Raw genomic sequence first — 14,898 nt, 5'->3', positions numbered from 1 at the left:
ATGTACAAACCCTAAAGCCAACAGTAAGTTAACTAGTTAATACCATTGGCACAGACGCCAGATGTTGCCAGAATAAAATTCATATGTGTAATATAATGACCCAATTTTCACTGTCAGTTGGATACCCCACTCAGAGTGCTGATTAAAATCCTAGCTTGCCCAGGTAACACCAGGGGCAGGGAAATTATGCCAATTCAGGCAACAAAAAGGACTGTTGAGCATAAAGGCTCTAGGATTCCTTCCAGCCCTTTCATCTAGGAATAAAGGATTTTAGTGGGTTGTCTGAGATTTCTGCCTGCCCACCCAGTTCGTGCACTATTTTAAAAAGTCACATTGATATGCGTATATCATATTTAAATATTACACCTAAAACACTTCAAGTAGCAATATAACCTTGATTTTAAAAACATGTAATTGATATTTAGCACTTCAATGCCTTTCAAGGATGCAAGTCTAGCGTGATCAGAACTGTACGTTATCTGCAAAAGAATCACAATTTTCATTGTCTTGTTCCTAAAAGAAAAATCAACAGACACAATTACAATGTCTCAGGAATTTTTTTTTCCTGAATGAGCTGCAAGTGAAGAAGCATCATTGTTGACTTCAACTTCAGTTGGGGGAAAACAGACATTTTAATCATTAACTCTAAGCTCTGGTCCATACTAGTCAATTGGGATACAGTTATACTTGGGGTTTTTTGGTAAATAAAAGGGATGCAGAAGTATGTACTTCCAGCCCAGCAGTAGTGTCTGTAAAGGTAACATAAACATAGTGTTTCCCACCCCAGCTGTTAAAGCCTATCAAAAACTACATTAATACCTCAGCTGTACACTCCCTTTCATGATTTCTGTACAGTTCACAGCTTTTTGTCAGAGCTTATACAGAACACCTTAATTGATGCAGATGACATCTTTTCTTACCTAAATGATTTTCCTAAATGATAAGAAAATAACCTTCCAGCACCTAAGAAGGTTATTTTGCTTTCTGTTAGAAAACATAACATTTCTTAGCAAGTCACCACAAATCATCAGCAGAGCTGTAGTTCACGTTCAGCCACAGAGAGAAAGGGATGCAAGCTGTCCACGCATCAGCCACGAGAGGGCCTTCAGTATCCCCAAACACAACATTTATTACTTGGTTTCATTACAAAGCACTCACATTTAGCCATAAAACGTTTTTTCCAGGTGGGCTGGGAGACCATGGCACGTTTTGAAGTTCTGTATTTTAAACACAGCGAGTTCTCTCATCTTAAACAGGGACACGAGGTCCTTAAATTAAACAGGTTACCTGAAGAGGTCACCCAAACCACAACTCAAGTCTGAAGCAAGAGAAAAAGACATTGCAACTCTTAAGCAATTCCATGCTGAATTACAGAACACAAGGACAAAACCAGGGCAAGAACAAACAGTTCATGTGAAGCTGTGTGCTTTTAGTATACTGCCATTTTTCTTGTGTACCAACATGAAACAGGGAAAAACATATTAAAGTAATCGCAAGCTTTCTTTTGTATTTTACAGCTCTTGCAGCTTAGATGAACTGTTTCTGCTCTTGACAGTTACAGGATTGGAAGTGACATGGAAGGGCATTTTATTTGTCCGGATAAGAAGTTCGGTGCTAGCAGCTACAACATAAGCTTTTTGACATGTTCCACAAACCACCAGCTGTGCCCCATAGTTGTCATCTTCTTTAGCAGTCACAAGCAATCCAGTAGCTTTATGTATTACCACCAGTTGTGTCTCCTTCTGGGTCTCAGGGTATTAGCATCCCTCCCACCTGAGCTATTCCAGCAGTGGAAACCTTAAGTAACAATTTTACCTTGAGCTCCTACAGTTAAGTAAGGCACAGCACAAGTGTTTTGACTTCAGCAAACAGTTCCTCAGAAACACCACTAGCGAGAAGGTGTGAGCTGATGCTGCCGCTGGTTGCAATCAGACACCTTAAATGCAGAGAATGGATGCTCTGCTGCACAGTTCTGTGAAATCTGACTAATCCTGACTGCTGTTTCACAAGAGAAATATTACCGAGTGAAATGAAATTGAGAGATTCAGATCCCTGTCTGGGATAACAGTTTCACTTACAAATCACAGAGCAGGCCAAATCATAAGCTATGGAAAGGTGTTACTTCACTTGTGCAGCAGTTAAATTGAGATTTTGTTTCTTGTTGCCAGTTCTTTCCTATTCACACAGAACATAATTTGCAAAACTGACATAATTGGAAGCTATTATGCTAATGGCAGTAGATGAAACTACTTTCATAGACCTTTGCTATCTGATTTACTACTCCTTGATAGCACATTCTGAGTGAGTTGCTACCTAACCTCAGCGACCACTGCACTCCCGGAGATGTCTGGGCCCAAGAGCACCAAGAAGCCGTGCTGCCACCATTTGCCCTGCATGGAGTATTCAAGAGACTTTACAGTTTCTGATTGTTTCTTTATACCTTATTGTTGCTAGCAATAATATAACCAAACCCATCATGTACAGAAATTACTTCATGGTAGGAAGAGTGTAAGATCCTGCAATTTAAGCAGTGACGACATGCTGGCTATATAAGGAACTCTAAACGCAAAAAGGTTTTGCAGACTGTCTGAAAACCCCTAAATCAGATGCTGCTGGAAACCAGAGTAGGAAAAAGCTTCAAGAAGTTAGACAGTTGATTTTTGTTTCCAGAATTCAGGTCCCCTCCTACAAAACTCCCCACAAACTGATCAGACTCGCTGCTTTCCTCTCTCCGTTTTGCAATTAGGAAGAGCACTCCGGGAAAAGATTCCAACGCCTTTCAGGTACAGCACTCTACTTTCATCCTGCCTGCAGCTCACAGAACCACAGCATCCAGCCCTGCCTGAGAAGTGGGACAACTGTCACTGCATCACACAGCTTTCTGAGCTTCCCAGCGGACATACTGCCTCCAGAGGTTTTTCCCCCTGAAGAAAAAATTAGATTACTGAAGGTAAAACGCTGTGCTTTCAGATGTTAACGTCTCTTCTAATATTGCCATGTTTTAAAACTGTTACATAATCAGGTTGTGTAACCAACATGCTCAACTTCTTTACAAAGCTACTCCCCTCCCGCCATCTAGCAATCCTGACACCACACAAGGTTCCTGTGAGTTGCACAACTTTCTTAATGTTTCCTGAATGACATAGTAGAATTGTCCTTCATCTGGTCAATGCTATTTAAAAAAACTAAAAAAAAAAAAGAAGGAAATTTCAATGACCTTGCTGATCCACTAAACACAAGGACCCCTCTTGAAGCTGGCACAGCTAAATGCCATTGACTTTGTGTATGCCAGTACTCAACAGCTGAAAGCTGAAGACTTGAGAAGTCTGACAAGTTACAAGGGTGACACTAACATTGACTTACAACAGTACGAAAATCAAAGGAATCTTACAGGATCCCCATTTTCAGAAACTTGACTTCGAATTGAAGTCAGAAGCAGGGACAATGCAATCCCTCTGGGCCAGTTTTCTGCCAGAGTGGTTATTTTATAAAATTTAAGGTTAATATTCTTCTTCTCGTAGCTGGACCTGTATGGTTCTGAAAAAAGCGTAAAGCAAGTTAAAAAAGCAACAAAATCATCGTAACTCAAGTACACACTATTATTACAACAAGATGCAAGTCTTTGTGTTGAGCAATTATCTAGTCATCCCACAAGTGAAAGGTAATTTTAGAATAAACTGAGACTTGGAAAGGTAGGCAACACTCACAGCTTCTTTCACTCTACTCGTGCTTTTGCTCCTTGATCAGCTATTTTCTTCACAAGCTCTTTTGGTTTTGTTTTATGGATTTTACATACAAGAAAGCAAGGCAAAGTCACTGTCATTAACTGTCTTCTAGAAAAGAGTCTACCAATTAATTGCCCATCAGCATTATCATACAGCTTGAAAGAACCCAAGTTTCTCCACCTGAGAAGTAAATTTGAAATACTAAGCTCAAAATACATAAAGATGCTCAGAGGAAAAAAAAAAAAAAAAAAAGCAAGAAAGACCTTTTAAGAAACTTTATCCAGGATGTTGACTTAATACTTATGTAAGGCCCACAAAGGTTTTGTAGAACTACCATGAGTTCCCTCTTTTCTTTTAGAACGATCTCCTGCTAGCTGCTTTGATGGAATTCCCAGACAAGCTAGAGGTACTCAGCTTCTGATTCACAATCACCTCATCTCCAAATAAAAGACCTGGAGCAGCTGAAGCATGCAAGTGCCACCTGTGACAAAGTCTTGAACTTAAGTCTTGAAGTTAAGGTTAAAAAGGTATAATAAGGTTTCTTAGAGCTCTAGAAATAGAGACAAATGTGAATCTTCATTTTTATTAGGTTTCTTTTTGTATTTAAGCACAAATCTTATTTTGAAATAGAAAAATATTCCTTAAGCTATTTCCACCAGTACTCCATTTAACTTCATATGCTTGTGCACATACGTATTCAACAGGGTTTTTGGATATATACAAAGAAGTGACTGAAACATCTGACATGGCACAGGTATGCATTAACGTATGATGATATGGATATGTTAAGAACAAATGTAAGCTAACTAGGCCTCCAATGACATAAACATAATATATGCCATTAATACGAACAGAGTCCATGCCAGACTTTATTTCCTAAAACTAAATATGTGCCCAAAACGACACTGGAGAAACTGCATTAATCTTAGGTAAGATTACAAGGACAGCAATGAATTGGTTTGCAAGGCCAAAGGGTGGGCAGTATCCCAAGTCAACTTCATTTCAATCAAAAAAGATGCAGATTAACTGACAATATAAAACCACCCATTTTATCAACATGCTTTGAGAGCTGCAACCTGCTCCTCTCAATTTTATCAACATGCTTTAGGTGCTGTAACTGGCTTGTTTGAATTTTAAAAGACAAGAATGTACCAGTTTCGGAAATTTTTGGTTCCGCCTAAAATAAAGAGGGACGAAATTTAATCTAAAGTTCCTTCCCAGTCTTATTTTTCAGAGTAACTGTTGAGATTGCTCCATTATGTTTTTAAAATTGATCACTACATCTGTGTATCTACAGTTAGAAACCTCAAATAAGCCAATGTTTTAAAACATCTAAAGCTTTAATTCCCTTTAATTCTTAGAAATTAACGGGGGGGAAAAGCAAGAAATAAAATGATTAATGCAAGTGTGGTATGCACAGCCATATTTATTAGTTCACTTCCAATTACATAAAGAGAAAGCTGAAGCCATACACAAATGGTGCTTTAAAATAAAGACAGACTACTGTTTTCTCCAACAGTTTTATTTCAAAAAGTACACGAGTCTGTCATGGAACAACAGCATTTTAAAATTTTGGGGTTTGTTTTTACAAATTCACTCACAATACTTGTATTTTAAAATACCATTCCCCTATATATGTGAATATAAAACCTCATACTGAAATTTTTATCAATATTCAAGTCTATGCTTTGTGCATGAGAAGTGTAGTGTAACATTGCAATATTTTCAACTCCAGGAAATATTATTGCTCCAATTTCAATTGAGCTGTGCTTCATTGCTAGAGGACTGATAAGCCAACGGTCCCATAAAGCACCTATCGAGTGTATAAAACAAGGTTTGAGTGACAAATAGTATTATGTCTTTAGACTGGACCAAAAATCTAAAGTGATCCAGAATATACACCGTTAAGAAAAAAAAAAAAAAACAACCAAACAAAAAAACCCAACAAAACCTTATAACGGAAACCAGTAATATACAATATTCAGCATTACAGAAAAAGTTGCAATTAATAAGTCTTACTTGTACTATGAAGCAGAAAGCATACATCTAACATGAACGTGACTATCAGAGCTGATAAAGATGTATGCATTGTATATTTCTTTCAAAAGTCATGTTTTACCCTTCCAACAAGGCATTTCTGTGCACTACAGAGTTCTGGAATAAGCAATTCGTTTTTAGGTAAGGAAGTTTCACACAAATATCTTTAAATATCCATTTCATAAAGTTTACGAAAAACGACCGTAATGTATGGACAAGTGTTACGTAACCTCTACAGTATTACAAGTCTAACACCTTATTCACACCATGCTAAAATTGAGGGGTTTCTTCTATATATAGTCGTCCTCAACAGGCAAGTTTACAGTCATGACATTAACTAGAGGTTTCTTGAGTTCACTTAGAGTATTTACATAACAGTACCACCACCCTCCTCCCTCCCTCCCTCCCCTTTTTTTTAATAAAATGAGACATTAAAAATGCCACCTTCTAAACAGTACATCAGCTGCCATTACTTCCTCGAAGAGTTCTGTTAGTAGAATTCTCTGTAAAATTGGACACCTCAAATATGTTTAACCAGTTCATCTTCTACAGATGTCACTACTAAACTACAGTAGCTGCTTTTGAGAATCATAATCCAGTGTAAGTGAACAATCTATTGGCTAAAGAAATAATTTATAATAGCAGTATTATGTTTTCATAGTAGTGTTGTATCCATTCAAAAAGGCATGACAATAGCAACTTGAGGCAAAGTTTACCCCAAGTCAGAGGTTCTTTATTTCAGATAAGGACTATGTCAGATCCTATTTCTTCTATTTTCCATGCAATTACATAAATAGACAGACACTGTCAAGGCTGCTAAGCCTAACAGCTAGGCTCCGAGGGCACATCACACTGTCCTTCTGTTCTGCCCATTTATTATTTTGTACTAGCTGACAGAGCATTAAGCATGTGTAAACTCTGCTCTGTATGCTTTAGTGAGATAAGTTTCTGCTCGAGTGTCCTAGGGCTTACCTGACTGAAAGCATAGGGTCTCAGGCCAAACAAAAAGAACAAAAAACAACCCAAAAGCAAACAAACAAAAACCAAAACCCACATCTAAACTCACATATGTCCACAGATGGCTAAGAACCAAATTCAGTAGGTTTGTTGCCTGGTTGCTTAGGTTTATAGCTACCTCTCAGTCTGTGATTCAGTTTAGATTTGTACTCAACTTGTATTTCTAATTACTATACCCTTTAATTATGGAAGGCTTTAGTTTCAAGGTGTACAATCAGTGTACGATTAAAATCTCAGAAGTCTCTTCTATCACAATAATTGGATGCAAGATGATGTCTCCTCATCTATTGTTCTTCATAAGCACATGCTTGGCACAGTTACTAAACCTATTATTTACCACAGAAGTAAAAGTCAATCATTCATCTCATTGGTACAACAACTGAACAGTTTCAGGAATATAAACACTTAGATGACAATTAGCAATTGAAGGAGTAACTGACATTTTGAAATACAGAACAAAACAGGGAGAGACACTGAAGTCACATCCAAACATAGGCATGAAGAGGTATAAATAGTACATAAGTATCAAGAAATCAGATCACAGTGTCATGTTTAAAGAACCGTACCCATCATCTAAGCACCTGTTCAAACTGTTAAGTTTAGGCACCAGAAATTTCATAAAAACCAAAGTTACAATCAGGCAAAGTTTATTGAAAAGGCACACACGAAAGATAAAAAAATCTGATCTCCAACAGTATCAGTTTACAATCTAAAAAAGTCCCAAATGTGAAAAACTGTTAAGTCTAGAATACTTAATAGCCATTCAAGTTTCTAAATTCAGTATGAAGGGTATGTTCTTTACATTAATGGTGCCAGACAAAAATTGGGCACCTAACTACAGATAAGACAAACATTTAGTAGTAAGCCAAAGAATTTATCACAGATCTATAAGCAGCTACAAAAAGCAGACACTAAACCTAGAAGTTCAGGGAAATGTGTTCTCTCTCACTGTTGCTACGTACAACTAATCCTAACGTCTGTTAACAGCCTATTCGGATATTTCCTTCATCAACATCAGTACCACGTACTATACGCCTTTAGAGTTTTCCAAAATACCTTGCAGTTTAACATTTATAGCTAGAATAAGCTGAAGGGACTCTCTTCCTCCCACCCGCCAGCACAAGATGAGGAAGAAAGTAGAAAATAGGAAGGAAAAAAAAAAACAACCCACAAAGATTCAACGTCACTAAGCTTTAAATCCAGCTTCCACAGGTATCAGCCATCAGAAGCTATCAAAAGTCCTTAAGTACGTGTGAAAGAAAGATAAGGAATTGTTCTGTTCCTCCTGTAATGCTATAGGTTTGCAAAACTGGGAAGAACAGTTTTTAATCTTGAAACACAAGATTTGTATCAACAGTTCTGGATAACTATTTTCTCTCGGATTCTGGCTGCATGAAACTCTTGCTCTTAAAAGTCTACATGTCTGTTCATAGTATTTAGGGCTGCTGAAGAGGCAAGGAGAAATGAGATCTAAACTCCTTGCAAATTCATACAGAAAGATATTAGCATCTTAAGTAAAGGCTAACTACTTTTTACACGTGTATATGGGAAAAGATGTTTCCACAGAAACGTTAGAGCAAGAGGCCAGATATCACATACCGGTTACTTGACAGCTTTCATTAAAACCCCACGGTGCTTCTAGGTAATTGGTTTGGAAAAACATTAAGAGCCCTGTCTTAGAATCCAGGCTTTGGAAAATGCAAGGTACAGTGAACTTAAGAGCTGTACAGAGATACTGTGACAGTAACAGCTGCTCTACAGATTTTCAAGCTTAGATACCACTACCAACACCTTGTTAGGACCTCTTGCATCAGACAACAGAATTAAGGACTGGAACCCACTGTTACAGAAAAATTCATGTTTCAAAGGGCTTGCAAGGTCTCCTGTCACATTTCTACTCACTGAAATTTTAAATTCATAATAGAGTCATTAAATTAATTGAACCAATCAAGTAACTGGTAGCCCCTGAAATAAAAGCTCAAGAAGTGCTCCGAACAAACATTACCAGGTTAAAGAAATGGGTAAGCACTCAGAGCTTGAACAGAAATCAAAGTCATCCTCGGTATTTCAGCCCCCTGCAACTACATCAGACAGTGGCCAAGTTCGAATATTTCTGTTTTTCCAAAACTGAGAAGAAAGTTTCGGGTACTCTGAGAAACTTCATGGTCTACATACGAAACACTTTTGTTACTTCTTACTTGTGTCTTGCTGTTACATATTCAGAACTGCACGTTAGCTGACAGTGTCTCTTCAACCTATCAGAGGTCCAAACACCTTCAGTGTCTGTTATTTAGAAACTTCAATATTTTTAATCAGTTATACTGATTAAATAACTGTCATACACTAATAAGTTTAAAATTAAAAATGAGAATTGGTGGCTTTTCAACGTAACTTGTTCATTTTCTTCAAGGAAAATCGCATGCTATTAAACGAGGGATGGAACACAGTAGCTTTCTCTAATACTTACAATGAACACTTAAAAAACAGCATTTAAATTAATAATATTTTATACTATGGACCCATCTTTGCTTTGTGCTGGAATCATCACAGGAACAGCTCCCATTCTACTTAAATTAGGTGCAGCTACCTTTGAAGGTGCAAACGCTGGGTTTTGACCAGGAGGACGTTCAAAGTCTTCACTTGGGACTTGGCTATATGGAGTTTTGGTATATCCTTCCATATTTGAGGGAGACATTGAACCCAGAGAAGAACGATTGCTGCCTATGTAGCTCCGGGCTGTTGAACTGCGACTTTTTGGAGGTGGAACATCTTCTCTGAAATAAACAAAAAACAGTTGCAGAACAAGAGTTCAATCACTATCATTATGTAGGAGCTTAAAAAACCCCAAATTTTCAGTTTTGATTCTTTCTGTTCTGACACAGTAGTCAAAAGAGGCTCACGTATTACTTAAACAAAAAAAAATCAAGTATTCATTGCCTTTAAAATCTTAACTGAAATCAGGCATGACTACCTACACCACATTCAAAACAAAGTTCTCTGACAAGCTGTTACTATGTTAATAGGCTTTCCAGATTAACACAGAAATCTCAACTGTTAAGTGTCTTACTTGCAGAAATACACATTTAAAAGTTAATCTTCAAATAATACCACTCAGAAACAAGAGATATGTCATTACCTGATATCATGATGTACTTCTTTCTCATATTTCTTCTCTCTATGTTTCTTACAGCAACAGAAGACGAGAAAAGCCAGTACAGAAAGACCCAGCAGAGTTCCTATAATAGCTCCAGCAATTACACCAGCTGTATTTATAGCTAGAACAAATAACAATACTGTTTGTTAAGCGTCAAATTTATACAACCAACTTTTTTTCTCTTAATGCAACAGTAAAAAACAGTATGTTTCCACATGATCCAAGTTAATTGTCTATCACTGAATCACAGAGGGTATGCTTCAATCACATGCAATTAAAACAAGAAGAGTCACAGCTTTCTTCATAAAAAGCAACATTTTGGGAAGTAAAGAGTTGAAGTGGCAACCATCAGTTACACAACAGGGTTGGTTTTTTGGCCTTTCAGAAGTTTAGAGGAACAAGATTATTCAGTTTTAATACACAAAACACTATGTAACCATTACATAGCAAACACTTACGAGGGGTGACATGCAGCTCAATAGAACATTCATCCGTGCCAACTCTGTTTGAGGCAACACAATGGTATGTACCAGAATAGTCTTGAGAGGCATTTTTCAAGAGAAGTTCCCCTGTATTCTTATCTATGAACAACAAAAGGTAGAGGTTTACCATTTTCCAAAGTTTAATTCCATATTCAATACTACAGAATTATTAATCCAGCACATAGGTGAAATCTTAACTAAAAAACCGCTAAATATGTACAAAAATGTACAAATAAAAAAAAGTCCGTGTTAGAAATTTATTCCACAGCACTTGACTTGAGAGATCAAACCGCACTACCAGGAGGCAAGTTCAAAATGAAGAACAGCGTAAGGTTCTTCATACGTAGCTGACTGAGAAATGTGTTCTAAGATATTACAGATTCTAATAGACTACCAAAGTTTCAAGAAAACTGGAGAAATTCACAGAGGTTTGTTTTTGATTGTTTTAAATCAATTAAACTGAAGCCGCATCTGAATTTCCTGAGGCATAAATTACAGGACGGTAGGAGACCCCTATGAGGAAGAACCAAACAACTACTTACTCTCTCTCCCCTAGACATCCACTTCAGCTGCACTTAAGACACATGATACCACTTTGTTCTGTATGTCTTACAGAACCTGAGTTAAAATATGTTTATTTGTAAACAGGTTCTTAAATTGCTTCTCTGCAAGGAAACCTCACCATCTCAAGGTTTAAGGTTTTCATAACTACAAAGAAGATCAAAAAGAACTGGTACAGAGCAGTACTCTTCCAAAAAAAATATTCCAGAGTAACTTTCATAAAACCAAAACTCACAAATTAACCTTCTACAATGAAGTTCTCACAATAAAAATCCAATACCACCGCTGTAATAATTTGGAATCCATCATTCAAAATTCAGAATATATAACTCTATGTCAGCTCTTGTAAGAAGAGGGTAAGCCTTCTCTGTTACTTTTGACAATTTTTCTTCTAGAAACATGTACCCCTTTTTAAGCAAGAAGTTCTGTCGCTTGATTGGGAAGTGAAGACCGCAGTTTAATCTCAAAAAAAATTCAAGTTTTTGTCTCCACTTTCCTGAAGGCAGCTCTAATCAACTAGACTAGGGTCTGTTCTGATTCTTCTCTACTGTTCGCTTGAGCACAAAAGCGGCCAACATCTGCAAGCAAGAGAACTCACAACATTCAGGTATGGGTGGGCATGATTCTGCAGCCTAATGGTAAGAATCTCAACTTAAAGCTTGAAACATTTCCCAGTATAAATTAAAAAAATAAAACACAACTTGTTTCAAAGTTAGTTTTATTACCCAGTGAGAGGACAGAAGTGACACTTACCTTTACTACCCTATATTAATATTAAGCATGAGATGCTCACAAGTCAAGACAAGCCAAAAATACAAATGCAATCTTTCTTAAATATTTCAGAGTAATAAATAAAGTTTGACAGTACTCAGCATGGAAGTAGCAGGAAGATCCTGTGTGCCAGATACTCTTCTCCAGTCGTAAGACAAAAGTGGGGATCCTTCTTGTGACGCACATTTCAAGATGACGTCTTTTCCAATCTCATGTGGTCCTTCAACGGAACATTTAGTTCTTGCTGGCTTTACTAATAAAAAAAAGTATTATTGAATTAATAATAGTCACAATAAAAATGCTTACTAGTTGCGTTCTAGTAGGTGAGCCCACTTTGCTAAAGATAAAGCTTATGCAACAAACCATTTCTACACATGGGAAGATTTTCTATGAAATACAAATCACGTGCAGAATTTTTTAAAATGCTCACTATTCTGAATATTACTCCCTTCATTCCTCAGAACAGAATGATGTCCACCTCGCAAAGAGTCTCAATAATGGATGCATCATCATAAATTCAATATGACTTTGCCTGGCAGAAGTTTTTATTTTGTACATCAAACATAGGATGGAATAAACACATGAAGTGTCACTGAAAAATCAAGGAAAACATTATCTTACCAAGTACAGTCAACTGTATTTTTTGGCTTTGAACTCCAGGGGCCTTCTTCACTTTGCACTGGTATGTGCCAGTGTCTGTTGACTTTAAATTCAGGATATCCAACGAACCATCACCAGATTTGGGATCAGGACTAGTGAACTGCATCCGCCCAGTCATAGAAGCATAAAAATGATTATAAATCCTGTTTACAGCATACATAATTATCTATAAAAAAAAAGAAATATGATTCAGAAATCCACTTGCCATTTAAACATTCAAAATAATTTGGTATCATCAGATTCTTGACAGTTTCTTTGTTTTAAATAATCCCAGAAGCATGATATAGCCAAATATCTCAATCTTCAAAATATCACACACAGTACTCTAATGAACACTCCAACCAAACACTTGTCCAAGTAGCACCATGTCAGCACTGACTTCTAGCTGAAAGAAAACTGTCTAAAATTGCTCTAATCCTTATTCTGTCAAACCTTTCTACTAAAGGGAGTTATCTTCTTGATAAAGCTTCCAAAGAAAGAAAAAAGTTAATAACTAACAAAGAGTTAATATATGTAAAATCAAATTTCCATAAATCAGTTTTCAATCAGAAAAATAATGCAGGTACAAAAACACAGTTTCTCTTCCGTAACGGAAGTATTTTTAATTTTAGAGTTCTCTTTTAGAAGGCAAATTTACAGTGAAAAATTTATTCACATTTCACACTTAATCTGCTATTCCAAAACTTCCACTATATTTCATATGACTGATGCTTCAAAGTAGTTCAAGATCACAAGCATCCCAACCCGAAAAGGTGGAAGTTTAAAAAGTCAGTAACAAAGTTCATACACTGACTTACTCAAATAACTGAATTAACACTGCTCAAAAAAGTCTCTACTTACTATTTGTTCCTTCTTTTGATTATCTGCTGGTATCAATACCCACTCGATATCTAGTGGGCCTTCATCTTCTTCTGAGAGCACAAAAGTACATGGCAACGTAACTTTCTCTCCTTGTGCTTTTTCAAACATTGATTGCTCAGTTGAAGTTATGCTTAGGCTTCTTGTTAGACCTATAAAAATATATTTTTGTTTTAAAACCACTTCACACGTAGTTTTCACTGTAGGTGTTCTATTATATATTGGCATATATTCAACTCCATCATATACTTTTCCTGTATAGAAATCATGTCATTAGTCAGATTTGGCACCGCTTAAAGAGATCCTGTGCAGTACATCACTGAACACAACGCAGAGTCGTGTACTGCTCATTTAGAACCATATCCGACAGGCAGTTTCATCTTTCAAACCATACTTTTTTTTGTACGATTCAAGTTCCGTACGAAGCTAAATAAATCAAAAATTTTCAGCAGCAGGGTTTTCAAGTTATTAGAAAAAAATCACTCTACCACTATTCCCTCACTGGTAAAATGAAAGCATGGAACAGTGATGAAGTCTGCCAGGACGGACAGAATTATTGAGAAGTCCTGGGTTAGATCAAGTTAAGTTACTCTGTCTTGAGATATAAGGGCTGCTCCATCTACAGGGAGTGAATAAATGAATCCTTCCCAAAAATCTCAGTTTTCAGATTTGTTCACCTTGTCTTATTCCTCAGAAAAAAAGGCCTCCTCAAAAAAAACCCAAATGTGTTTCCAAACAACAATTTTTCCTGAATTTAATCCTGAAAAAGAATCTATATAGTGACCCAGACTTACTCAAAAGGCCTGAAGTAAGATTCTCCCTTTTTTACAACAAACATAGGCTTCCCTCATCAAGCATATAGAGTCACGCATCGCAATTAGGAAGTGGAAAGCTCCACTTGCTCGTTACAGAATAGGTTTGGCACTTGTACATCCACTGTTGTCCACCTTGCTGGGTACCAAGCTCAGGTTTTTGCAGTCATTTTATGTGTGTAGGTTGTTGCCCATCATAGCTAGACAGTCACACAGATGCTACCACAGCCACAACAGATGCAAGGCCACAAGAAGAGTGATCAGTGAGAAGATACATTGGTTAGATGCATCTGTAGAATCACAGCCTCAGATGAAATACAATTAATAATTATTATAAACAGTGCATTTATGGTCTAACTTGCACTTCTGCCTATAGTAGAGAAGTTGTAGCGCACTTCTGCAGTAGATCAGACTGCAAGAGCCATCCTTCTGCTATACTAAAGATTTTGCTCTGCATCAAGTCTTTGGATTCTTTTCCTGAGGTATAAACAAAGAGATCTTTAACAAGTATTAAACAAATCTTAAAAAATCATTCAGAAAGAGAAAGCACCTGATATACTAAATTCCAGACAAAAGCCTCCAAGAAAGACCTTCACAATTGTTAATAACAAGCACACAGTTACAAATTAGGTAGGATTATTTCACTTCCTGCCATTCATGGTATTACTCTGCAGGGCAATACTTTCATTCCACAAAAAAAAACAAGAAACATCAATCTGAGATACAAAAGAGATTTAGGTACAATGTTTCTTACCAACCTATGTATGTCTTTTCAAAGATAGTTCCAACAGGTTTGTTATCACCTCTTTTTGGACCACAGT

At 36.9% G+C, this 14,898-nt stretch overlaps 1 protein-coding gene across 1 annotated transcript; it reads right to left on the bottom strand.

Annotated features, from left to right (window-relative positions):
* Positions 1 to 9,285: 9,285 nt before the first annotated feature.
* CXADR (CXADR cell adhesion molecule) lies at positions 9,286 to 13,376 on the bottom strand. Its single transcript, XM_009981455.2, has 6 exons — positions 13,248 to 13,376; positions 12,369 to 12,573; positions 11,845 to 12,000; positions 10,392 to 10,514; positions 9,916 to 10,054; positions 9,286 to 9,553 (listed from the first exon to the last, which is right to left on the bottom strand). The coding sequence occupies exons 1-6, from the start codon at positions 13,374 to 13,376 to the stop codon at positions 9,286 to 9,288; spliced, it is 1,020 nt and encodes a 339-aa protein (XP_009979757.1).
* Positions 13,377 to 14,898: the final 1,522 nt, after the last annotated feature.

This window comes from Tauraco erythrolophus, chromosome 1, assembly GCF_009769465.1.
Source record: "Tauraco erythrolophus isolate bTauEry1 chromosome 1, bTauEry1.pri, whole genome shotgun sequence".
Lineage (NCBI taxonomy): Eukaryota > Metazoa > Chordata > Aves > Musophagiformes > Musophagidae > Tauraco > Tauraco erythrolophus.
Note: the sequence above shows the minus strand (reverse complement) of the source record. Positions and strands in the feature narration are given on the sequence as shown.

Excerpts from the sequence above, each read along its gene's own strand:
- CXADR (XM_009981455.2), bottom strand. The coding sequence starts at position 13,376 with ATGTTTGAAAAAGCACAAGGAGAGAAAGTTACGTTGCCATGTACTTTT. Across the intron at positions 10,055-10,391 it reads TGAGCTGCATGTCACCCCTC|CTATAAATACAGCTGGTGTA; the intron begins GTAAGTGTTTGC and ends TATTTGTTCTAG. Across the intron at positions 9,554-9,915 it reads GAAGTACATCATGATATCAG|AGAAGATGTTCCACCTCCAA; the intron begins GTAATGACATAT and ends TGTTTATTTCAG.